The sequence below is a fragment of the Mangifera indica genome, chromosome 17, assembly GCF_011075055.1.
Source record: "Mangifera indica cultivar Alphonso chromosome 17, CATAS_Mindica_2.1, whole genome shotgun sequence".
Lineage (NCBI taxonomy): Eukaryota > Viridiplantae > Streptophyta > Magnoliopsida > Sapindales > Anacardiaceae > Mangifera > Mangifera indica.
The window spans coordinates 3,908,911-3,933,628 of NC_058153.1; the positions used below are offsets into that span (position 1 = coordinate 3,908,911).

Below are 24,718 nucleotides of genomic sequence, written 5' to 3' on the forward strand. Positions count from 1 at the left end.
AGTTTGCAAGAGAGAAATCCAAGTGAAAGAAAAAAAGATTTTAGAAACCAATTAATGTTGCATTGAATAAACAAAAAGATAAACGTTGAGTCTAACTCTTGAGCTAATCTATTTTTATTAATATTAAATTACGTTTTTGTCTATTTATTTTAAATTTTCTATTAACATTGTTATAATTTGGATAAAAAAATATTATTAATGCTAATTACGGGTATTACGGTGAAAAAGGTTTTCCCATCAAACCTTGGGTGGGAAAACGTGATTTGCCCAATAAAATAATTATTATTCATTTGGAATAATATTTAATAACAATTAGTGATAACTAATCAAACATTCACATGCATTAATTGCCATTTCTTACATAATCCACGTCAGTTAATGTCGTCAAAATTTAGATTCACGCATGTCTACATATCAACTAGGAGCTTTCTGACGCTTGGAGCCGGCTCAACACTTTCTTCCCAAAATATCCCTCCTCAAAAATCCAGTTTTATTCTAAAATAAAACAAATAGTGGACAAGGAAGTAATTGTACAAAGGCCAGTTCTATTGCCGATCAAAACACAGGCTTCAATGGCTTTGTACGAACTTTGATATCGATTTCCAGCTCCAAATCACACAATCTCTCACAATTTTCCCATTAAAATCCACAATCTGTAGATTCTTTAATGCTTCGCAACACCGCTTATAGAAGGATTCATTATTTTGGCCATTCAAGGTAGATTCAAATGTCTTCATTTTTTACGTTCCTTCTAGTTCTAGGGTTTACTAATTTAGCTTTAAAGTTTTTATTCAGGTTAATTGAAGGTAGATTTCGTTGTTTTTCTTAAGGTTTGTGTTGTGTCTAAGCTCTAGGGTTTTTGTTGTTAGTAATCTTTGGAATTGTCTTTTTGATGGTTTTGCGGAGGTTTTGTTCAATGAAGTGAGGTTGAAAAGTGAAATAGAAGAATTAAAGGAGATAAAGTGATTTTGAACTATTACTAAGCATGTTTACGTAGCTGAGCAAGTCATTTGATCCATGTGGTTTTTGTTGGTTAGAATGTGTTGAGGAATGGTGAAATGTGTGCAAATTTAAACGGGGAAGTTTCTTAACGAGAGTATTATTGTCATTCTGTATCATTAATGGAGAATTCAATGGACTGAGAGTGAACCTAGAGGCAGTTGCAAGTTTGTTAAAAATAATGGAATGTCTTTGTAAAAAGAGGGAAAGTCTAAAGCCAGATTTCTGGTCATACACCTTACTGATATGTAACAGAAACTACATTCCAAGTATGTTGCTTTTTAAATTAATTGGATGCTAATTTACAGTTTGTATTTTGATAAATCGAGCTATGATGGGCCCAACAGTGCGTATAAGATTATTACACTTGTATAAGAAAAAAGTATTTGTTCTAGGCTGGGAAATTGCAAAAGTGCTTTTTATAATTAATAATTTTCTTTTACTGCTCTTCTTAGGTGAGTTAAGTTTTTATTTCCTTAGACGCTTGCATAAGACAGAAATATAGATTTCAGTGCATTAATTGATATTTGTTTTTCATAAAATTTTATGTCGTCATCTGAGTTGCTCATAATTGATTTTGTTAATAGTCCATTTTTGTATTTTTTTTAATCATGTTATTGGCTTACAACTGATGTCATATTAAGTTTCTTGCATGATGGAACTCTTGAGCTTTGGTTCATTAATGTTTGTCACATCTTGAGAGCTTGGTTTGTCTGTCTGTGTTTTTGCTGCAAATTGAACTGCAGTGGCTAGTTAAGGAGACAACAGTTGTTCTCGACTTCTGTAACAATCATATATCTCTAAGTTTTGCTGCCTGTAGCCAGTTCATGATATGTTTTGATGATTGTCTTGGTAGTTGAAATGGAGCTTGAATTCTTTTATTTATGTTGGCATGGTTTATTGATGAAGTTGTTAACCAATTCAGAGACTGGTTTTCTAGACAAGTGGGGCATGCACTTTTGGATTCTGTAAAAAATCTTTATGCTAGAAGGATCTCATCTCCTGTAAAATAGGATTGATGGTGAGATTAAAGGTTTATACAATCTTACTTCGTTTAAGTACATATGTTCAGTGAGAGAGAAATATAGAAAAGGTCGATCTTTATAAAAGTAAGAGATACTTAGAGTTGTCAGTAAAACTGTTTTAATTTACTGATGAATTAATTTGTAATTAATTTATTCTATATTGATGATTTCCATATTGAGAATGAAGGGAGGCTTTTGAGAGACTTTACTAGGAACAAGTATTTTTAAATGACTGAAGTGACTATGGATGGGAAAGATGACAGATTCATGGTATTACAACACTTATGGCCAAAGAAATGTATGTATCATAGTGAACTGATCTCTACCAACTGAAAATTTGTTATTTATATTTTGTTCTCAAGATTATGGTTGTTTTCTTATGCAAGATTCAATGTGTCCAAGGTCAAGAGAAAGGTTCAAGGTATGCTAGTCAAGTTGGAGTGAGAAGATGTGATGGCCTATAACCAAATAGATGATATTGTCATATATGGAAGTTTTTAATGAGAAAAGATAGAAAAAAGTACAAATGAATTACCTGAAGTACTCAAAATTGAAAATTTGTTATGTTTAGGTGCTATTTATTTGTTGACTGCTTGCAGTTTTAATGTAGTTGATTAGTTCAGCAAATTATAATTAAAAAGGGTCCATTTTCATGGTCAAGAATTTCATAGCTTCATGACTTGGTGGGGAGGCGTGAATTGATGAATCATGTACTTATAAATGAAAATAGAAAGTTTTCTGGTCTATGAGTCAGTTAAGCTTATTTTCATACTCCCGTAATTTTGCAACTGAAATACTTGTAATAATGTTGAATCAAATCCAACCTTTAATATCCTGTCACATTCCTGTTGTTAGCATCAAGTATCTAAATTTTTGAATCTGGACATATTATGTGAAGCTTAGTATAGCATTTCAATGGAATTAAGATTTGTGTGCCTGTTCTTTAGTTTCTCCTTTTTGCAGGTACACTGTCTTGTCATTTTCCTCAGAACATCAAAATTGGCCTTTATGTACCGTGCTGCTCCAATTTTGTCATGCACCACGGCAGTTTTTTGGTTTGTAACAAAGAGGATGATCAGAAGCTGATGCAATGGCAATGTCTAGCAAGTTTGATCTATCTTCTGGTAGCCCAGATAGGCCATTATACACCAGTGGACAGCGTGGATCCCACTTAGCTGCTCAACTGGACAGATCAAGCAGCTTTCGTGAGAGCATGGAGAATCCAATCCTAGCTTCTCTTCCAAACATGTCCAGAGGCAGTTCTGTAGTGACACAAGGAGATGTGTCAAGTTTCTTCCAATGCTTGCGTTTTGATCCGAAGGATGTTGTTGCTGATCATAAGTCTAATCGTCCAGGAGAATTTAGACGACACGTGAATATTGCTCTTGGGGTTCCAGTAGATGATTCTCCAAATGGTTTGTCAAAAGGAAAGCCTCTGCTATGTCCTGTACCGGAGGAAATTAAAAGAGCCAAGGCTGGTCTACGTGAAAACTCTGTCAAGGCCAGGTTGTTATTTGTAGCATATGTATTTTGGATTAGAATTACAAGTGATTTATTGTAATGTTTTCTTGGCTGGGTTAACAGGGAACGCATGAAACTTTTCAGTGAAGCCTTATCTGTTTTTAACAAGTGCTTCCCAAGCATACCCTCAAAGAAGAGGTCTCGATCAGAAAGTTTTGCTAATGACCAGCGTAGTGCCTTATTATCAAGTGAGAGGTCAGTCCTTGGACCAAACCTTAGTAAGACGGGGATTCATAGTCATGCCATGCCTGGTGGCTTTGAACTAGAGTCAGAAGAGCGAACAAAAACAGCTGTTCCAAATAAGCGCACTCGAACTTCTTTGGTGGATGTGAAGGGGGTATGTATCCTGAAATTCTTTCTTTAATGTCTTTTTTGTATCACATTTTTTCAATTTTTATCCCGTATTAAGTGTTTTACATAAAAGTAATATTTATAATTTACTTGCAACAACTATTTTAATGTGCTTATTGTTTATGGATTGGGTGTTGCCTCTACTTTTTCTTGTTCCTTTTTAAAAATCATCATTTGCCTATGTAGGATGTAGCTATTTTAATTAATATCCTTGTTCCTTTGATGCTGCTTAAATTATGTATTTGAAGGAGACAGACAAGAAGGGGGTAGAGACCACTCAACAAATGAAATGTATTATATTTGTTGAAGCCTGTCAGTTTTCTTTCTAACTGTCACATAATTTGAATCTATTCTTTTTTGTTTTTTCCTGATTGAGTGTGGGGTACTGTTCTGTTTTATGCTTAGATATTGTTAACCTTAATTTATACATGTTTTTGGTAGTTTACCCTTGTGATTTCTTTGTATCAGTTAATAGTTCTGTCCCTTTCCAAAAACAAAATAATAAGGAAAGGAAAATGGTCTGTGTTGCATTTTCTTTCCATGAAGGATTGTTTGCTTATCTAACTACATTCTCCCCATGTTATATGATTTTACTGTTGCTTGTTTGCTTAATACTGAAGTTGTAAATGCCAATTCTTGTGTCCTTATCACATGAATATGACATTCTATTGGAATAATTATAGATGGATGTTCGGAGTAATGCTCTTGTCAGACCACCTGGCTCTGTAGATAGGGATAGGGAAATGCTAAGGCTTGCAAACAGTGGTAGTGTTCAGGGTGAGGATCGGACTTTATCTATTAGTGTTGATGGTTGGGATAAATCAAAAATGAAGAAGAGGCGTTCTGGAATAAAGCCAGAAACATCTCAAAGTTTTGTATCACCTAAACCTACTGATGGTTATCGGGAACCTAAACAGGGGTTGCAGCAAAGACCTGTTACTGATGCCCGATCAAGGATAAATGAGTCACATAGCTTCAGGTATGACATCTGACAGTGCACTAGTTGTTAATACGAGTAATGTTATATGTGCATATGTGCAATGATGACTGTTTGAAGCCTTGACATGCATGTATTAAATGTCTCCTTTTGGTATTGCTAGGAGGAAAATTTTTAAAATTTGGCCTTTGTTTTGAGAAGCTTTTTTTTTTTTTGGTAATTATAAAAAATAATAATTGTATTAGTAGTAATTTTTTAATACCGTGTTTTATTAAAGAAATTATGATGTGAATTTTCATGCCTCTTGGCGGGAATTTCTTGGAGGTTGGGGTTAATATTGGTGACAGTTCTTGCTTGTAGTCCATCATCAATATTTTATCTAATGTTATTTTGCTGTAATTACACTATTCCTTTCTTAGTTTCTTATCTATTATTTTCTTTGGGAAGTTCAGACTCATAAATTAGAGCCAAGTTTCAAGAATTTGAGTTTTTTGCTGATTGCATTTTTTGTTGCTCTTTTATGCTCTTGAGTTTTTTATTCTCTTGGTATCACGCTCTTAATTATGATTGAGATATTAGGGATAATTGGTACACCTTTGAAAGCTGTCCTTGATCGAGGTTGTGGTATGAATCGGGAAGAAGAATGACTGACATGAATGCATACATTTTCAAATGATTTATATGTTTATTGTGCTTATGTAAGTTTTACCATTGTCTGCTGTATTACTGCTATACAGGTTAGCCTCTTGACAATAATTAGGAAAAGCATCTCAATATATGGTGGTATTAAGATTAATTCAATGATTTTTATTTTTGCCTTATTGTTTATGGCATTGGTTGAGATGTTGAATTTCATGCATCAAAGAAGTATATGAAGGTGAACTTTCAAAATTTAAATGAGTAAATATGCTCTTCTTCTGTTTATAATTATCAACTGGCCTTATGGTCAGTATTCCTCTCCACTGATACTAGCTGCCTGATTCACATATTGAATAGCATGCATACCTAAATGATGGAAATGCTTGACATCAAGGATTGCCATATCAAATACCTTAATCCATTTGTAGTCGTAAGCCTAGTCGTTCATTAGCTTCTTGCAACTATTAGTTGACCTTGATTTTAATTGAGAACAATGTAAAAAACCTTTGAAAAGATTTTTGGCAGCGAAGTATGAGGGGGACAAACTTTCTTTCTAATCATGTTCAAAAGTATGTGTGTTTTTTGGAATATGTGAGTTAAGGATTTTTTGCCATATCATTTCATTGAAATTCTTACTGGAATAATTTGTTAAATGGCATCTCCTTTCCAGTTGATTTTCCCCATTGATAATTACCCTTTCAACCTCCTTCTTTTCATCGATGTTATTAATATTTATCGTAATATAGGCCAGGAGTTGCTAATGGAGCTGTTGGAGTTGGAAAATCAGATGGTATCTCACAACAGACTGGCTTGGGTGCACGTGCATCCATCCCTAAGACTGAACTGGATAACAATTCCATTCTCAATGATAGGAGAGATCGTTCTACAGGTTCAGATAAGGAAAGGGTGAATTTCAGAGCTGTCAATAAGTAGGCATTGTGTTCCTTATCATTTCTTTTATATATCACCATAATTTCGGTGTCTTCTCTTTTTCTTGTTTATAGGAGGCTTGTGCTCACTTTTTTATTTTTTAATTTGCATTCTGCATCTTATTCCACCTGTTTCATATGTTTTATTTATATACTGTATTTGTATACGTTATAATGTTCTAAATTATGCTTAGGATGAATGCTCGGGATGAATTTAATTCAGCTAGTCCTTCTTCAAACACCAAAATCAATGCATCTGTTCGAGCTCCGCGATCAGTTTCAGTTGCTGCACCACCCAAGTTGTCTCCAGGTTTCCATAGAGCTACTGCTCCTAATGAATGGGAACTTTCTCATTGTATAAACAAGCCACCTGTGGCTGTTGGTGCTAACCATCGCAAGCGCACAGTATCTGCTCGATCTTCATCACCACCGGTTCATTGGGCCAGTCAGAGGTCACAGAAGAACTCCCGTACAGCAAGAAGGACGAATTTGGTTCCAATTGTTTCTAATAACGATAAAACTCCTGCTTTGGATGCTTCATCTGACGTAGCAGGCAATGAAGTTGGAATGGGATTTGTTAAACGCTTGCCTGGCAATTCTCCTCAGCAAGTTAAATTGAAAGGTGATCCCTTGTCTTCATCAGCAGTATCTGAAAGTGAAGAGTCAGGGACTGCTGACATTAAACCTGACATTAAACCAAAAGACAAGGGCAGAAAGTTTGATGAGGTAGTTGAGAAAGCTGGACTGAATGTTCAAAAGATGTCAACTTTAGTTCTGCCATCAAGAAAAAATAAGCTGGTTTCTGGGGAAGACCTTGGGGATGGTGTACGGAGGCAGGGGAGGACAGGGCGGGTTTCAACATCTGCAAGGACTCTCATGCCAATGACAGTTGGGAAGCTGAGTAATGTAGGAACAGCAAAACAGCTCAGAAGTGCCAGACTTGGTTTTGATAAGACTGAAAGGTTAAATGTTTTCTCCTTACCTATTTTTTTTTTAACATGTGTCCTGAATTTATAGTTGCAGAACTTTGTTTGAATTGGAATCTCATAGCTTTTAGAAATATTTTTTCAGCAAGGCAGGTCGTCCTCCAACTAGGAAATTGTCTGACCGCAGGGCTTATAAACGTCAAAAGCATAGCTCAACCAGTACAGCAGCTGATTTTCTTGGTAGCTGTGCTTCAAATTCATGAAGAGTTCTTTTTGTTGCTATATAATTGTTTTTTCTTGTTAGAAATATCAATTCTCTTAAACTTGAAGTGTAGATAAACATCTTTATTAATTATAGGGTTTTAGCATGTTTTGGGTTCCAATTTTTACAATGATTTAAGCCATTCTAACTTGGATACTCATTACATTATATATCCTTTCATCTTTATTTTTCTTCCCAATATAGGATTTACATATTCCAACACTTCCTCACAAGTGCAAATGTACTACTAGTTGACAGTTGCCATACATGAGGCGACCCATTTAAACTTGAGTCTAGCTTTTTTGGGCTCAATCCAAAATAGGTTTTAGCTCTTCTTGGCTAGTCTATCAGTCCATTTGGGTTTTTTTAACCCAAAGGTCTAGCTTCTTTCAGCTTAGTTCATCATGTTCAAATGGGTCTTAGATCAACAACATTTAGGCTCTGTAGCTCTGATAACACACTCTAAAAACTAGTTTAAGGGGTGAAGCTTTCTCTCACACTTATATACCCACATCCAACTTAATTTCCAACCAATGTAAGAAACTCAACAATCCTCCCCCTGATCACACATTACGCCATCGGTCCAACACCACTCATAACAAACTCAATAACCTTTCCTTAACTAGGCCAACCAAGGAGTAGAGGAGACGGAAACTTCCCCTCATCTAGGCCTCCAGGGATGAGATTTTACCAAAGTTGGTGTTAGAATCACACGGATCAATACCTCCGCATAGACTTTGGGTGGAATTGCTCATAAACTTGGGCTCTGATACCATGGTAGAAAAATTGGGCCCCTCAAACTTGGAGTGTGAATCAACATCTTTAATTATGGGCTTTTAACCTGTTTGGGTTCTAATTGTTAAAATGACTTAAGCCAATCTAACTTGGATACTTATTACATTATATACCCTTTCATTTTTACTTTTCTTCCCCATATGGGACTTATATGTTCCAACATTTCTTTTTTTTTTAATCCATCTTTGTGGTTCAATTTTTGTAGTTGGTTCAGATGATGGTCATGAAGAGCTATTGGCTGCTGCAAATGCTGTTATTAATTCTGGTATCATATCAATATAAAAAAAATCTGTTGATTCTAGCGGTAACCACTTGTCTTGTTAGACTGATGGATTTAATCTTCACTTCAGCACATGCCCTTAGCCCATTTTGGAGGCAGACGGAGCCACTCTTTGGTTTTTTATCTGATGAAGAATTTGCTTACTTAAGGCAACAGGTGATGGTCTTTATGTTATGAATAAATACTGTGTTTTTACAGAGTGATGTTTCCTTTGGTTTCAATTTTGAGTTTTGTTTTTTTTTGGGTTAAGCTATTGTAACACAAGTTTGTGGCACAGATTCATGGCTATGGATTCATGGTAATTTTATGGCTTAGAAATTGGTTACTTGGAGTCAGAAATAACTAACTCAACTTCTCATCCAAATTGATTGGACTGCATGGAATCAAAGGAGAAGAATGTGTCACAAATTTGTGTTGCAATAGCCGAATCCCTTTCTTTGGTCATATTGTTGAACATTGTAACATAATGTGTGAAGTTTTATGGCTGGATCAGCTTGTTTCAGGGCTAATACCTAACCCTAAAGCACGGTCTCACACATTTGTATTATATATTTTTATGCATCATGAATTTATGGTAGCAAATAATAATTTCGTTGTCACATATCTTGAATGCCTTGTGATTTATAATGAGTTTATCTATAATTTTTCCTTACACCCCACCAAACAAAATGAAAAAAGTAGTTCAGAGTTAGATTAACTGTGTATTTTTTGAATCTCTCAAGTGTCTGTTTTTCCTAGAATATTTTGTCATTAGTACATGTTATTCTTCTCTAATTCTTACTATCTTTCAGGGTAATCTTGAATCTGCCACACCAACACAGAAACTGTTTCCTTCTAACACAGGTGGTTGCACTTCTGTACCTAGTGGGTTGGCAGAACAGGAGAGAGAGGTTGGGCGTGAAACAGCTAGGGGTGATCTACTTATGGAACAGTTAGTAACTGGTGCAAGAAGTCATGCTCCAATCCCCCTTTACCAAAGGTTCATAGCTGCTTTAATTATAGAGGAAGATTATAGCAGTGAGAATGAGGACTTCAAAATTGATGCATATGGAGTTGGATTTGAGCTAGATGCAGAGATAGAACCTAATGTTTTGGATCACCTATTGAACTTTCAGCCTTCTGAACATACTGGTTTTAATAGTTATAGGATAACTGGAAAAGGAAATATTGATGATGAGCCAGAAATTGATATATTGGGAATTTCAAGTTCCAGGATTAAGTCAAACTTTGGTCAGTCCCTAAATGGTGTACTTCCTGATCAAGCATCAATACCTGGCATGATCTTTTCAGAATTTCAGTATGATAGTATGCAGATGAATGAGAAACTTCGTTTGGAGGCTAGAAGTGTTGGTATTTTCCCAGAATCACTGGTAGGTTTATTTTACTAGAAATCTTCTCATTCTAATTTAGTAGTATTGCTTTAATGTGGCTATTTTATCCAAATCTGATTCCAGCTACCTCCACAACACAAACACACTCTCCCAATTGTTGAATAATGCACTCCCTCATCTTGTCACCTCATCTTTTTGCCCTTACTGGACCTTTTGCATGTGTGATATTTGGCTTTTGCTCTAGGGTTATCTTGTTCTTAGGACATGCTTAGCGTATTGTTCTGTGCTGTTTTATCTTATTTTATCTGAAGATATTTGACTAGTTGAACACCCTTTCTTTTCTCAGTCTGACATGGTGCAGTTAGAAGATTCAGGAATCAGTGATGAAATCAAAAAATTAGAAAAGAGGCACCATGAACAGGTAATTTACAACATTAAAATGCCTTAATGTGAAATCTAGCTTTTCTCTTATTTGTATAATATTCATTTTCACCCTCCTTTGGTTGTCATGGGATATTCTACAAGTTTGAGCTTCTGCACACGACATATTATTTTTGGATATTCCTTGCCATGAAATAAGTTTATTCTTGAAAATTTCATCTCTTGATTTGATTTTGACGCAATAGGTATCCAAGAAGCAAGTGTTGCTTGATAAACTCCTGAAGTTGGCCTCAGAAGTGAAAGAACTTCAAGAAAAGTAATGAATTTGTCTTTTCTTGTTTACTAGAGATGAATGTGTGTGCTTATCTCTTAGCTTAAATTTTGGTACTTATGGCGTTCGCACATATTCTGCTTTTTGTATAGGGAGTTTGAACAACGTGCACTTGACGAACTTGTTGCAATGGCATATGAGAAGTATATGGTAATCTCTCTTTAAGATCAAAATATTGTTCATTATTAGTTCTTGTCATTTTCCTGTAATGGTGAAATGGATTATTGGGATGCTGCTTTAGGTGCTGTAGTGCCAATTTGGTGTTGGACATCCCTTTGTCTAGGATTAAAGCTCCCCATAATGAATCTAGGATGGTCTTCAAAATAGGTTTTAGTTAAAAATTTGCTATGCTGGCGTTTTGGTCAAGCAGGTTTTATAATTAACTAATGAGTGAAGAATTTGAGAGATAAATAGGGGTAAAGAAAGATTGATTTGAGGCATTCCAGACGTTTCAAAAATTTTTTCTCTAAGGAAAGATTCTGGAAGGATGTTTGGCTGTTTATCCAGTAAAGATGATCCAAACAGTTATATTTTTCTCTTCTGCTTAAAGAGGGCAATTCTGGAAAGAGGTCATTACCCAGTCTTTGTACAACCTCAGCACTTGTTCGATGGTGGCAATACTGCTGATTTCATTTTTTTAATTGGAAGGATATCTATACTTTGACTTGAAGAAAGTAGAAAGAGCATCTATATTCATTTTGAACAAGCCCATAGATTGAGTGGTGTTGGAAATGTTTAATTGAGTTTTTTCCTGTTACTGTTTTGTATCATTTTTTATTTCATCCTCACTGTATGTAAATTGTTGTGCTTTATTTAAATTAAATTAGTGATTACATTCTTTCCTCTGGTTATTTTATGCTATAACATAAATCAAGCTGCTGCATTTTATTTATGATTAATTTATTTTTGGTTCAATAGACTTGCCGGGGTTCTAATGCCACTGGTGGTAAGAGTTCCAGTAACAAAATGGCCAAGCAAGCTGCACTAGCATTTGTAAAACGAACATTAGAAAGATGCCATAAATATGAAGATACTGGTAAGAGCTGCTTCAGTGAGCAGTTATTTAAGGATATGTTTCTCTCTGGGTATTCCCACCTAAATGGTGGACAACCCAGAAATCCTCTTACAGATGGTGAATCTGCAAAATCTTTTGCCAATACCTCTGGCCATTCTCTGGAAGTTAGAGTTTCAGGTGACTTTATATTGTCCCTCCTGGATAAAATATTTGGAATTTACTTTTATTCTTAGTGCATGTATAAATATTCATATGGAATAATACAGGTCTTTGGTTTCTCATGAAAGAGAAAAAAAGACTTTTGTCCCTTTGATGAAATTGGCAAATATCTTGGTGTCCTTTTGTGGGCATGCCTTTCTCTGTTTTTTTCTGCATTTTTCTGTTCATGTGTCATGATTAAGATCTGGATTATTACTTTCTGCATTTTTCTGCAGCATCCATGGGCTCACAGCCAAGTCCTTCAACATCACAGTTGGGTCAGAATGGAGATAGTTCTGATATGCTTCCAGCAACAAATCGCTCATCTGAACAAAGTACCAGTAAAGAAGATACATGGTCAAACAGGGTGAAGAAGAGGGAGTTGTTGCTTGATGATGTGGTTGGTACTATTGGTACCTCAACTACCCCATCAGGCATTGGAAGTTCTTTATCAAGCAGTACAAAGGGAAAGAGAAGCGAAAGAGACAGAGATGGAAAGGGACATAGCAGAGAAGTTTTATCAAGAAATGGAACTATTAAAATCGGTAGACCAGCATTATCTAATGCTAAGGGAGAAAGGAAATCTAAAACAAAGCCTAAGCAGAAAATTACTCAACTATCTGTTTCTGTAAATGGCCTTCCTGGAAAGATGTCAGAGCAACCCAAACTAACAGCTTCAGTGTCAAAGTCAAGTGAAGTAGCTACCAACAGTAATGCCAAAGAAAAAGATGAATTTAACTTGGATGTATTGGATGGTTCTGATCCTATATTGTCACAGATATCATTAGATGTCTTAGGCGGTCCTGATGGTCATGCTCAGGATCTTGGTTCATGGTTGAACATTGAGGATGATGCATTACAAGATCATGACTTCATGGGCCTTGAAATTCCAATGGATGACCTTTCAGACTTAAATATGATGGTTTGAAGTTGCGCTCTTTGTATAGTTTTGTTCATTATAGTATTGACAAATCAAACATAATCGCTGTTGTTAAGAAATGACCAGTTATGTGGACGGTCATTCGGCCATCCAGTCCACAATTAGGTTATATAGATTCTTTTGTAGACTCCTCCACAAGTTGATTTTCGAGTGATCCTTTTTGAGATTTTGGATTTTGCTTCTGTAGTAAGTTGGCTACTGCGACTGTAAAGATCTGCTGTTCCAAGGTGCAAGTTAGTACAACCTAGCATTATATCTTAGGCAACTCTGTATCCTGGCTGTAGCTTTTACAAATCAGAGGACGACCATGCTTCTTGTACATACATTTTTATTTCCAATAAAATTATCTTTTTATTTGATGTATTATCTTTTGTCTGCATAATGATAATTTTTGTATTTATTTTGTCCTGGCAATTGCTCATGTTTCAGATTTGATTCTCAGTTTCAATTGTTCTTTCCTCAGTCTATGTCACTTTTGATCATGTCTCTGGTTATAAAAGATAAATCTCTTGGCCTATTGTTAGTAAAGCTTTTCATCAGTTCTTTAGTTCTTTAGAATCATCTGCTGCAGATCTAATTTCTTTCTTCTCTGCCAGTGCAGATCGGAACAGGTGATGAGCTGTGATTTCTGATATTGCATACTATTCCAATATGTGGTCACGATTACAGGACCTCCCATATGCCTCTCTGATAAATCATAGTTTTAGTATTTATTTATTTTTCCTCTGTTTTGGTGTGGAAGTGCTTGGTGGTTGAAGGAAAATCGCATGCATTTGGCTATGCTAATCGCAATGTAGAGCTATGCTGTCATCTTCACCTCACAAGTCCAATTAACTGGAATTTGGCTATATCTGGCTGACATGGGTACATCTCTATTTTTCTTACTTTCTTTTGTTTTTATAGCAAATTGGTGGTGTTGAAGTCCTAACATTTATTTGTATTGCTGGTTTAGCAGTTTATCTATTTAATTAACTTATTTTCTCCTGTGTTCTTCTAAAACTTTAAAAAAGAGGTTTAGAGGCTTGCCTAAAGCCTGGTAGCATAGGGCAGACTATTGTTGTGTTTTTATTAAATCTCAGAAATTTGTTGCTTACCTATCAACAACTTGATTCCTCAATCCTCTGGCCTAGTTATGGCCGGGAATTTGCCTTGCTAGGAAGCTGCCATTTACCCTTGATGCTTAATTTTGTTTTCTTTTTCACTTTTCCTTGGTTCAATATGCAATATTCAAACCTAAGACCTGCTATAATCTAGGCATTATTTGAGCCAAGGCCTTGGGATGATAGTTCAAATCAGTGTAGAAATGTGTTGAACCATAATTCATAATCTTAATAATTATGCTTTTAAGATTATTAGAGTACTTTGATGGATTTTTCATGTGAAAGATCTGGCTATAGGCTATATAGCTTTTATATTCTAAAAAATTACTTTAATTTGTAAAATTTAGAATGGAACTTGTGGTTTAAATAGACTTTACAAATCGGTCGGGTGGCCTGTGGGTGTCCTCAGGTACCTATAACTGGTACAGGTTTTAAATTTTTGAATCTGTACTCATAAAACATATGTTTTTATGGGCAGGTCAGGTATGCCCACAGGTGACCCAAATTATTTTTAAAAAAGTAAATTATTTTATTTCTTAATTACCCGATAAGTTTCAACAATCTCATTTCCTAGCCTCACCAAATCAAATGTCATTCTTCCTTCCACCAGTATTAATCATCTTCTTCCTTCTATCATTTAGTTTTAGACCATTTTTTGTTATAACTATTCTTCTACCAACTCAAATTTTTTTCTTTTTCATTTCTCATTTCTCTTTTCAGTTGTTAATTTTGGAGTTTTTATTTTTTTGGTCTGTTCTTAGGGCTGGACTCGAGCCGAGCCAGCTCGAGCTGGCTCGGTAGATTTTTTTTAAAAATTTTTTATACAAAACGACGTCGTTTTGATCAATATATATTAAAAACGATGTCGTTTTGATAATAAAAAATGAGCCGAACCGAGTCGAGCCGAAAATGAGCCGAACTCGAGCCGCCCATAAATAAATCGAGCCGAGATCCAGCCCTATCTGTTCTCACTTCTCAAATTAGGGGTTTTTGCCTGCAGTTGCCTGTGGTTATCTGTTCAAAAAAAGGGTATGGGTTTTAAGGTTTTAAACAGGGACCCATTTAGACCAGTACCCATAAAACATATGTTTTTTATGGGCGGGTCAGGTATACCCGCGGGCAACTCGAATTATTTTTAAAAAATAGATTATTTTATTTCTTAATTACCTAATAAGCTTCAGCAATCTCATTACTTAGCTTCACCAAATCAAATGTCATTTTTCCTTGCACCAGTTTTTTTATCATTTAGCTTTAAACCATTGTTTGCTGTAACTATTCTTCTACCAACTCAAAATTTTTTCTTTTTTATTTCTCATTTCTCTTTTCAGTTGTTAATTTTAGGGGGTTTTTTTCTTCTGTTCTCATCTGAACTCACTTTCTCATTTCTCAAATGAGGGGTTTCTGGCAGGACTGCATTCAATGGAGTTGATCTATGATCTTTAGTTTTTTTAATTTCTGTTTTTTCTTAATTTTGCGAAGAAAAAGATAATGAAATGATTGAGAAGTTTCGGAATGTTGTGAGAGCAAATTTTCATCGTGTGAGATGTTTTCTTTCTATCTTATAAGAAAGATTTGGTTTTTTGTACCTTTTGTTTGGTTTATCCAAAATGCAATTAGAATGGTAACTTGATCATTAGAGTTGGTTGTGCTTAGAATAAATATTTTTTGCTGTTAATTATTTGTAAATTATTTTTGGTAATTAAAGGAGGTAATAAACTCATGAATGTTTACATAGTGAAGAATTTATGAAAATTTAAGACAATATAAAAAATATAATTAAAAAGAATTAATACAGGTACCCATGGGTCTACCCGTACCTGCAGGGCTGGGAACGGGTGTATATGTTTTCTGCCTGTATACTATACCCGTTTTGGCCCAACCCAACCCATCCACTTGTCAGGTCCATATAAGTTGGTTCTCATTTTTAGCTGGTTTTTCAGGTGAAATAAATTGTTTATGTTATTCCGTATTTATTATAATTTAATTTCAGTATCTCACAACCAATCACTTAATTTCAAATGCTGGATATATTTGGCTTTAGGCTTTGCCAAGCATAGTCCAATCTAGTTTAAGGGTATTCAGCTCTGAAGAATAGTGATGATATATTTTTGGTAGTTTATTACATTGAAGAATTTCTTTGTGGAGCTGTTATTTTCATATGTTACAGACTGTCATGTCAGTTTATACAATTTGTTTGTATGCATAGTTTTATTCGGAAGAGAAAATATTGATAACCTGTTTCGTTGGTGTTTATGTTTGCGTATGAAGACCTTTGGTAGTTTATTATATTGAAGAGTTTCTTTGTGGAGTTGTTATTTTCATATGTTAAACTCAATTACAAACCATCACGTTAGTTTATACAATTTGTTTGTATGCATAGTTTTATTCGGAAGAGGAATTGTTGATAACCAGTTTTGTTGTTGTTTATGCCTGCATATGAAGACAGTGGATTTGCGCCCTTGGTGGTTTTTCTTCTTTTGATGTAACAAAAGAAAAGTGGCTGCTCATGTTCAAATACAGGTGAAGGTAAATTTTCTCATGTGAACCGCCATTAATTTCAATTGCTCATCGGTGCAGGGTTTCAGCATGAAGGATAGGTCTCTTTTTACTGACTTCCCTCTTTTTGCTCAACAATTTCCTCCCGACATGTGAGTTCCTGTATCTTTATCTAATCTTTTATCTTGTCATTTAACAGTTTCAAGTTGACACCCCCATAGTAAAAGAGATGACATATTTTCTGCTTTTATTGTGCTTTACAGTTAGAGTGCTTCTATTCTAGATTTGTAAAACTATAAATTGTTTTTTTTTTTTTAATTTTAAAGTAATTCAAATCAAAATTTCACAAGTTCGAATAAGGTTTTTCCCTGCAAGTTTTAATGCATGTTAAACTATAGTATTGTTGAGTTCCCTATGTTTATTTCGGTAACATTTTTTTGAAATTCATTTCACCTCTAACTTATTAAAATTAACTGCATTTGCACCCAAAATCAATAGATTATTTAAAACTATAGTGTATTTGGGTGAAATAATCTTTTATTAAAAAAATGGATTATTTAAAAAATTATTAGATATAAATTATTATTACGTTGAATTAAAATTGATAAATATACATAATTATTATATTTAATTGAATGTAAAAAAAAAATATTAAAATATTATTTTATTTAAAAAATATTACCTTCATTTGTTATATTAATATTAGTTAAAAATATTTGCTTGAAAAATATTTTACTATTTAACATAAAATTTATAATTAATTTTTTTTACATTCCTTTCCATATGATTTTTGGATATTTTGTTTCCTTATATTTTTATAATAAATTTTTGGGCCAAAAGAGTTATTTCCACTCAAGGTCTAGTGTAGTCTTAAATTCATAATTATTAGTTTTTAAAAATTTAAATACATATTATTATGTTAAAATTTATGATTTAAGTTTAAAGTTAAAAATGTTATTTATCTAAAAAATTTAAAAAATTAAAAACTTATCATATTTCTTTTTTAGGTTTAAAAATATAATAATTTTTCTTTATCCAAAATTTAAAAAGTGATTATTTTTCTTATAGGGTTTTTTTTCCCTTCTTTGATGCCCATTCCCATTTTGTGCGATAATCAACTTTTTAAAATATTTTCTTCTGTCAAAACCTAATAAACGACTTTTATTTTTGTCTGATAAAGATAAATCATCTTTGTTCAATAAAAACGATTTGTCTTCATTGCTAAAAATTATTGTTGTTTGTTAGACTTTGATAAGAGAAGAAAAGATTTGAGAATGTCAACTATTGGTTGGAACAAAGATGACAATCAGAAAAGGAGAAAAAAACTTTAAGAAAAAGTTATTGCTTTTTAAATTTTAAATAAAAAATTATTAAATTTTTAAGTAAAAAAAAAAGTGATGAATTTTTATTTTTTAATATTTTTTTATTTATAACTTTAATAATAAATTTTAACCCAATGAGTATTTAGTTTTTTTTTTGAAAATTATAGTGGGTGAATTTGAGATTTTTCCATACCTTTGGTGGGATCAGACATGTGGCCAAATTTTTTAAGAAAGCGTGATTCACATCTCACCACGCAACAAAATGTGGTGGGACTGGCGAAAATATCAATCACTGAGATAAATAAAAAATTGTCAGTTCATCCCTTGACCAAGACTTGCAATTAGTATGACACAAAATGAACTACCGAACTATTTTAATATATAAAGATGTTATCTTATGAGCACTGCAATAGCAGCCACAGACACAAACACCCCACCATCGATCCATCCCATTTTCTCCTTTTCGTAAAAAATGGAAGAATTAAAGCTCTCCTCTGCAAATTCATGCTCATTAACTCCGTTAGGTTTCTTGGAAAGAGCTGCAACTGTTTACGCTGATTCTCCTTCCATCATTTACCATGAAACTACTTACACTTGGTCCCAAACCCACTCCCGTTGTCTCCAGCTGGCCTCTTCTCTATCGTCTCTCGGTGTCGGCAAGGGCCACGTCGTCTCCGTCGTCGCCCCCAACATCCCCGCCATGTACGAGCTCCAGTTCGCCGTTCCTTTCACCGGTGCCATCCTCAACAACATCAACACTCGCCTTGACGTGCGGACTGTCTCCGTACTCTTACAGCACAGCCAATCCAAGCTCATCTTCGTCGATCATCAATCACGCTCTCTCGTTCTAAACGCTGTCGCTTTGTTCCAGTCGAACGTCAAGCCGCCTTCTCTCGTCCTCATCACTGACGAGTATGATGATGCTTCATCTCAAACCGTTGATTCTCATTTCCTTTGCTCCTACCAGAGCCTGGTGGCCAACGGAGATCCCGGCTTTAAGTGGGTCCGGCCGGAGAGGGAGTGGGACCCGCTGGTGTTAAACTACACTTCAGGTACAACTTCATCTCCTAAAGGCGTCGTTCATTGTCACCGTGGAATCTTCATCGTCACCGTTGATTCTTTAACTGACTGGTCCGTACCGAAACAGCCAGTGTTCTTATGGACACTGCCCATGTTTCACTCCAACGGGTGGTGTTTCCCTTGGGGGATGGCCGCCGTCGGCGGCACCAATATTTGTCTACGAAAATTTAATGCTTCAGTTATTTATGACTCCATTAGAAGACACGGTGTCACTCACATGTGCGGTGCTCCCGTTGTGCTCAACATGCTTTCAAACTCTCCAGCCAATCAACCGCTCAAAAATCCCGTTAACATTCTCACCGGCGGAGCGCCTCCTCCAGCGGCCGTTCTCTTGAGGACGGAATCACTAGGTTTCATTGTAAGTCATGGTTACGGTTTAACGGAGACAGGTGGAATCGTTGTATCATGTGCATGGAAATCTCAATGGAACATTTTGCCAGCTACAGAGCGAGCAAGGTTAAAAGCGAGACAAGGGGTGAGGACAATTGGGTTGACTGAAGTTGACGTGGTTGACCCCCAGTCAGGAGTGAGTGTGACTCGTGACGGGTCAACACTGGGCGAGATCGTCTTGAGAGGCGGCTGCATAATGCTGGGTTATTTAAAAGACCCAATTGGGACCCGTAAATGTTTGAAAGAAAGCGGCTGGTTTTACACCGGAGATGTCGGGGTGATGCACGCCGACGGCTATTTAGAGATAAGAGATCGTTCAAAGGACGTGATAATCAGTGGCGGAGAGAACTTGAGCAGCGTAGAGGTAGAGTCGGTGCTGTACACGCACCCAGCCGTTAATGAAGCGGCGGTGGTGGCTCGGCCAGATGAGTTCTGGGGCGAGACGCCGTGTGCGTTCGTGAGTTTGAAGAGCGATTTGAGCATGAAACCAACGGAAAAAGAAATAATAGAGTATTGCAGGAACAGGTTGCCGCACTTCACGGTGCCGAAAACGGTGGTGTTTAAAGAAGAACTGCCGAAGACTTCAACGGGGAAGATTCAGAAGTTTTTGCTGAGGGAAATTGCAAAGGGAATGGGCTCTGGTGGAGTGAGTCGAATGTAGGGTTGAGTGGAAGAAGGATTTCATGTATTCTTAGTAATTGATGCAATGGAACGGGTTTTGTATCTTTGTTTTTCGGTCAAAAGACTATTTTCTATCCAAGTTTAAGGAGTGGTCTCAAAGTCATACATATAAAGATTAAAAAATTCAAAATCTCGCATATAAGATAATAGTTATTAAATTTTTTTATTAAAAATAGGATAAAATTATTATTTTATTAATAATATTAAAAATATATATAATTTATTATATATTTTTTTAATTTTTTAAAACTAATAATTTTATCTTTACATAAAGTTTGTTAATTTTGAAAATTTATATTTTTTCCTCAAATTTTTTTTTCATCTCTTTGACCCCAATGACCTCTCCTCTCTACCTTAAATCATTAGTCGATATACGTAAACAAATCTGAAATGAATCTCTTTGTCAGAGATGAAGAGATTTGAATGAAAAGATCTTAAATCTCTTCGTTAAAGATGAAGAGACGAAGAGGCTTTGTTGTCGTTATTTTCATATCGCTGGAGAAAGTGGGAGGGGAAAAAAATTTTTTTAAGGTTTTGAAGGGGAAAATGTGAGTTTTCAAAGTTAAAAAACTGTAGGAAGAGTAAAATATTAATTTTTAAAACTTGAAGAGAAAAATGTAATAAATTTTGTTTTTTTTTTAATATTATTAGTGAAATGATGATTCTATCCCTATTTCTAACAGAAATTTCCAATAACTTATTAACTCCAGTACTACAATCAAAGGTGGGTAAAAACTAAACTGAACCTTAATATCTTTTTGTTCATATTTAATTCAAATGAAAAATAGTTTAGTTTAAGTTATAGACTTAATATTAAAGATGTTTTGAGTTCAATTTGAATAAAAATAATTTAATTTGAGTTTGATTCAAGTTTAATTCAAATTTATGATTCAGATTCATTATTCGAATTTATAAGTTATTGACAAAACAATATTATTTATAATTTACTTAATATAATTTAAATCGAATAACAAGTTAAATTAGAATTAAATCAAATTATCTATTCATTACATGAGTTAGATTGAACTAAATTATTTTTAGTTTAAATTTGGTTCAGTTTTTAAAATAAATCAAATCTTTTAATTTGAATTAAATCAAATTAAATTAAAATAAATTGATTTTCGACTCTAAACTACCATAATTTTGATCTAACTCTAAGCATTCGGATCTAACCTTAGTTACACTCAATCAGTCATCCCGCTTATCCAGTTTCAATAATTGGAGGAATGAGATGGGATGGCTTGGGCCACATAATTTATTTATAAATTAGGTGGTTTTTGTCTTATTATTGAAACATTTCTACTTGTTTCGCAATCATGGCGCTTCCGAGAGATTTCCTACCAAAGAATCATCAGGGGACACGATTGGATAAAAGAAAACAGAGCACGATTGTGGAGGCTGCGTTCATATTAATTAGGCCCAAGGACTTAGTTCCCATCAAGGCAATAAAAACCTAAAGCTTTATCTTTTAGTTTTTAAAAATTTAAACATTTATTTATGTTTTTTTATTTTTTTAAAATTTTAAATAAAAGTTAATAATAAAATTATTATTTAATAAAAAATTATATCTTTTATTATATTTATTTTATCTAAAATTTAAAAAATAGTAATTTTTTTAAGTTTTTTTTCTCTCTAATGATCAATTTCTTTTTGGTTATCTATCAATCAAAAAGAATTTGGTCACTAAAAAGAAAAAGAGAAAATTAAAAAAAAATAATTATTTTTTAAAATTAAAAAGATAATAATAAAGGATGTGAAATTTTAAAATTAAAAGAAGAAATATTTTTAATTTTAATTAAAGTTTTTAATGAAATTTAAATTATAAATAAGTATTCAAATTTTTAAAAATTAAAAAATAGGATTAAATTTCGTTATGCTTTAGGCGGGAACAAGCTTTTTGGCCTCTCAATAACGATAAGATATTGTTGTAGTCTTCACACACGACAAACTTTGGTTGGTTCACAACGCCATGTCAATTCTTCCAATGACTGTGACTGTGACTGTCTAGCAAAACTTCCTGAACTCATTAAAATTTCCATACATTTTTCTAACCACGTGATTCACGTTATTGACTAATATTATATATATTTTAATTACATGATATATATATATATATATATATATGAATTATTATTTATTTGATAATTTTAAATTAAAAATAATATAATATATAATTATATTTATATGATAATATATATATTTATTTATTTATTTATATACTTAAAATAAATACACATAATTTTTTAAACAAATTTAAACCTTTAATCATGATTTTAACCATAGTATTTTAAGGATTAGTAAGTAAACTGGATCATTAATAGTATTTTTCGAGTAGATACAAACTCCAACAGAAGAAAGAGAGGAAAAATCAGAGAAATATATTGATCCTATATTCTTTCACTCCAAGTTATAATTTATATTGTAGGTAATTTTTCAGAACAAAATTGGGTATATGAGTGTATATGTCATAATATGATTTGTTAATTTTTAATTAAAAATAAAATAATATTCAATATATTTATAACATATATAAATATATATTTATTTGTGTATTTAAAGTAATATCTCAAGAATTCGTAAGTAAACTAGATCAAGAATAGTATCTTTCGAGTAGATACAAACTTCAACAGAAGAAGAGGGGAAAAATTAGAGCAATATATTGATCATAAATTCTTTCACTCCAAGTTGCAGCTTATATGGTTGGTAATTTTCCAGAAGCTGAATGCAGAGTTTCCAGGAAACAAAATGTTAAAAATGGTCAAAGCAACAAAACTAATATTTCTTGTGTGTATTGGGACCACTTCATATAGCCTTTCATCCTATTGGATCATGCCTTCTACGACCCAATTGTCTAGGCCCATGTCTCTCCCCTTTGGTAGATCTGATCTCTTCCTCCTTATTGTCCATGTCTTCGCCCCTCTTGGATGATTGTTCTAGCACAACTTTTGGATCCAACAACATAAGTTTATGCATAATTGTAATTAAATATTTAAAGATTTAAGAGAGAACAAACCAGAGGGGGAAAATGCCAATGATATATATATTTCGATTTCCAAAACTTTTTTGACAGTAAAGATTTTAGTTGTCTTCAACCCTGTTTTTATCCAAGAATCTCTTCTTTATTCGGAAGAGAATAGAGTTGAAAACCCAATTTAGGTCCCGTCCCCTCCTCCCAATTTGTGATTGGGACTAAATGCTCTGTGATTTTTTTAATGTATTTCAAGTTAATGCAATTGATATATATTTTTTCACATACATATTTGTTATTAGACACATGATTATATATATCTTATAATATAACACAAGACCTTTTTTCTAGTGTAAAAAATATTGACACGAAAAATTGTACCAATGTAATAAGATAACTATCCAAAGATAACATGAGAGTGTTATGATAAAATTGGGATTGAGAGTGTTCATGTTAGAAAAATACAAAGTAATAAAATATTATTACAAGAGAGAGTTTTAAACAGTTTGGTTGTCTAAGTGAAACTTATATTCATTATTACATTATTATTATTTTTTTATAATATGTTTATGGATGATAATTACAAAAAATATTACGTTTCTAGTAATTGATAAAGTCTGAGAGATTATTAGGAGAGTTCTAAAGAGAGTCGATAGAATGTTTTCTTGAGTTTGTTTTCGGTTTGATCCAAAATCGAAGGAGCCAAAGCCAAAGATTGGGAAAAAATATCTTTTCTTGGCAACTTGCCTGGCCAGAGAAAAATTTTCTCCTGTTTCTACGTAACAAATTGGCCAGCCCCTTTTTCCCCATGTATACTGCATTTATAGAGGGGAGGGTATTATTGTAATTATTTAGATGCAGGGGCTCAAAAATATATTGGCATGAACAACACGTGCGAACCGAAATGCAATAAGATGTGATGTTGCCAACTAAATTGTCATTGTGACGATCTTTCTCTCGATAGTGCTCTGGCAGCAACTCATGATTTTCATTTGGTGAGGCATATATGGCCTTAATTGTATGGTCAAACATTCTTGGCCAAATGACAATTTTCCACCCAAGTTTAAGTGGCACCACAAACACACATCTCTAAGGTTTAAAAAACTCAAAATCTCACCTATCCGTTAAAAATTTCGGTTAGGGTTAAGGGTAAGTCTTTTAACCAAAAAACTAAAGTTTTATTTCTTTGACCTTTCTCAGTTTGAAAATCTCACAATTTAGCCTCCATCTAAAATTTAAAAAATCAAAATTCTCCTCTAAAGTTTGCAAATCAAAGTCAGAATCGTTGGAGATGGTCGTCTCCAGTAGCATTAGCTCTCTCGCTTGGCTCAACTCTCCCTGTCGATCACTTCCCAACAACCGGCGTAAGCTATTTCCTCCAACGAAAATGAAATCGTCGTCGTCTCCAAAAAAGACGGACGAAGACAACCATCGGTAGTCTTAGATGGTCACGTCGTCTCTGTTTGAAACCTCCGATGGTTGTCTTCATCCTAGACGAAGACAATCTGACGAAGACGATTTCATTTTCGTCAGAAGAAATAGCCTATGCCGGTGGCTGAGAAGTGATTGACAGGGAGAGTTGAGTTGGGAGAGAGAGCCAATGCCACCAGAGACGACCATCTTCGGATATTTCAACCTTGATTTGCAAACACTGGGAGAGAAATTTTGATTTTTTAAACTCAAGTGGGGGTTGAATTGTGAGATTTTCAAGCTGAGGGGGGAACAAGTAACAAATTTTTAGAGTTTTAAAATTTTTTACTAAATAACTATTTTGGCCCTAACCATAACTATGATTTTTAACATATGGGTAGAATTTTAGAT

General features: G+C 34.0%; 2 protein-coding genes across 4 annotated transcripts; both read left to right on the forward strand.

The window, feature by feature from the left end:
* The first annotated feature begins 519 nt into the window (after nucleotides 1-519).
* Nucleotides 520-13,226, forward strand: LOC123200517. Of its 3 annotated transcripts, none has more exons than XM_044615704.1 (15): nucleotides 520-717; nucleotides 2,972-3,530; nucleotides 3,609-3,882; nucleotides 4,580-4,875; nucleotides 6,219-6,401; nucleotides 6,596-7,363; nucleotides 7,473-7,567; nucleotides 8,590-8,649; nucleotides 8,735-8,820; nucleotides 9,456-10,034; nucleotides 10,357-10,416; nucleotides 10,622-10,692; nucleotides 10,800-10,857; nucleotides 11,626-11,899; nucleotides 12,157-13,226. In XM_044615704.1, the coding sequence occupies exons 2-15, from the start codon at nucleotides 3,115-3,117 to the stop codon at nucleotides 12,846-12,848; spliced, it is 3,912 nt and encodes a 1,303-aa protein (XP_044471639.1). In that variant the 5' UTR covers nucleotides 520-717; nucleotides 2,972-3,114; the 3' UTR covers nucleotides 12,849-13,226. The 3 variants fall into 3 exon arrangements, with proteins under 3 accessions (XP_044471639.1, XP_044471637.1, XP_044471638.1); XM_044615702.1 differs by having other exon boundaries at nucleotides 523-717; nucleotides 10,342-10,416; XM_044615703.1 differs by having other exon boundaries at nucleotides 523-717; nucleotides 2,988-3,530; nucleotides 10,342-10,416.
* A 4,937-nt stretch (nucleotides 13,227-18,163) lies between these two features.
* On the forward strand, nucleotides 18,164-20,008 carry LOC123199996 (2-methylpropanoate--CoA ligase CCL4-like). The gene has a single exon (XM_044615063.1). The coding sequence runs from the start codon at nucleotides 18,251-18,253 to the stop codon at nucleotides 19,907-19,909; it is 1,659 nt and encodes a 552-aa protein (XP_044470998.1). The 5' UTR covers nucleotides 18,164-18,250; the 3' UTR covers nucleotides 19,910-20,008.
* The last annotated feature ends 4,710 nt before the right edge of the window (nucleotides 20,009-24,718 follow it).

Excerpts from the sequence above, each read along its gene's own strand:
- LOC123200517 (XM_044615702.1), top strand. The coding sequence starts at position 3,115 with ATGGCAATGTCTAGCAAGTTTGATCTATCTTCTGGTAGCCCAGATAGG. Across the intron at positions 7,364-7,472 it reads GGTTTTGATAAGACTGAAAG|CAAGGCAGGTCGTCCTCCAA; the intron begins GTTAAATGTTTT and ends ATATTTTTTCAG. Across the intron at positions 10,858-11,625 it reads TGGCATATGAGAAGTATATG|ACTTGCCGGGGTTCTAATGC; the intron begins GTAATCTCTCTT and ends TTGGTTCAATAG.
- LOC123199996 (XM_044615063.1), top strand. The coding sequence starts at position 18,251 with ATGGAAGAATTAAAGCTCTCCTCTGCAAATTCATGCTCATTAACTCCG.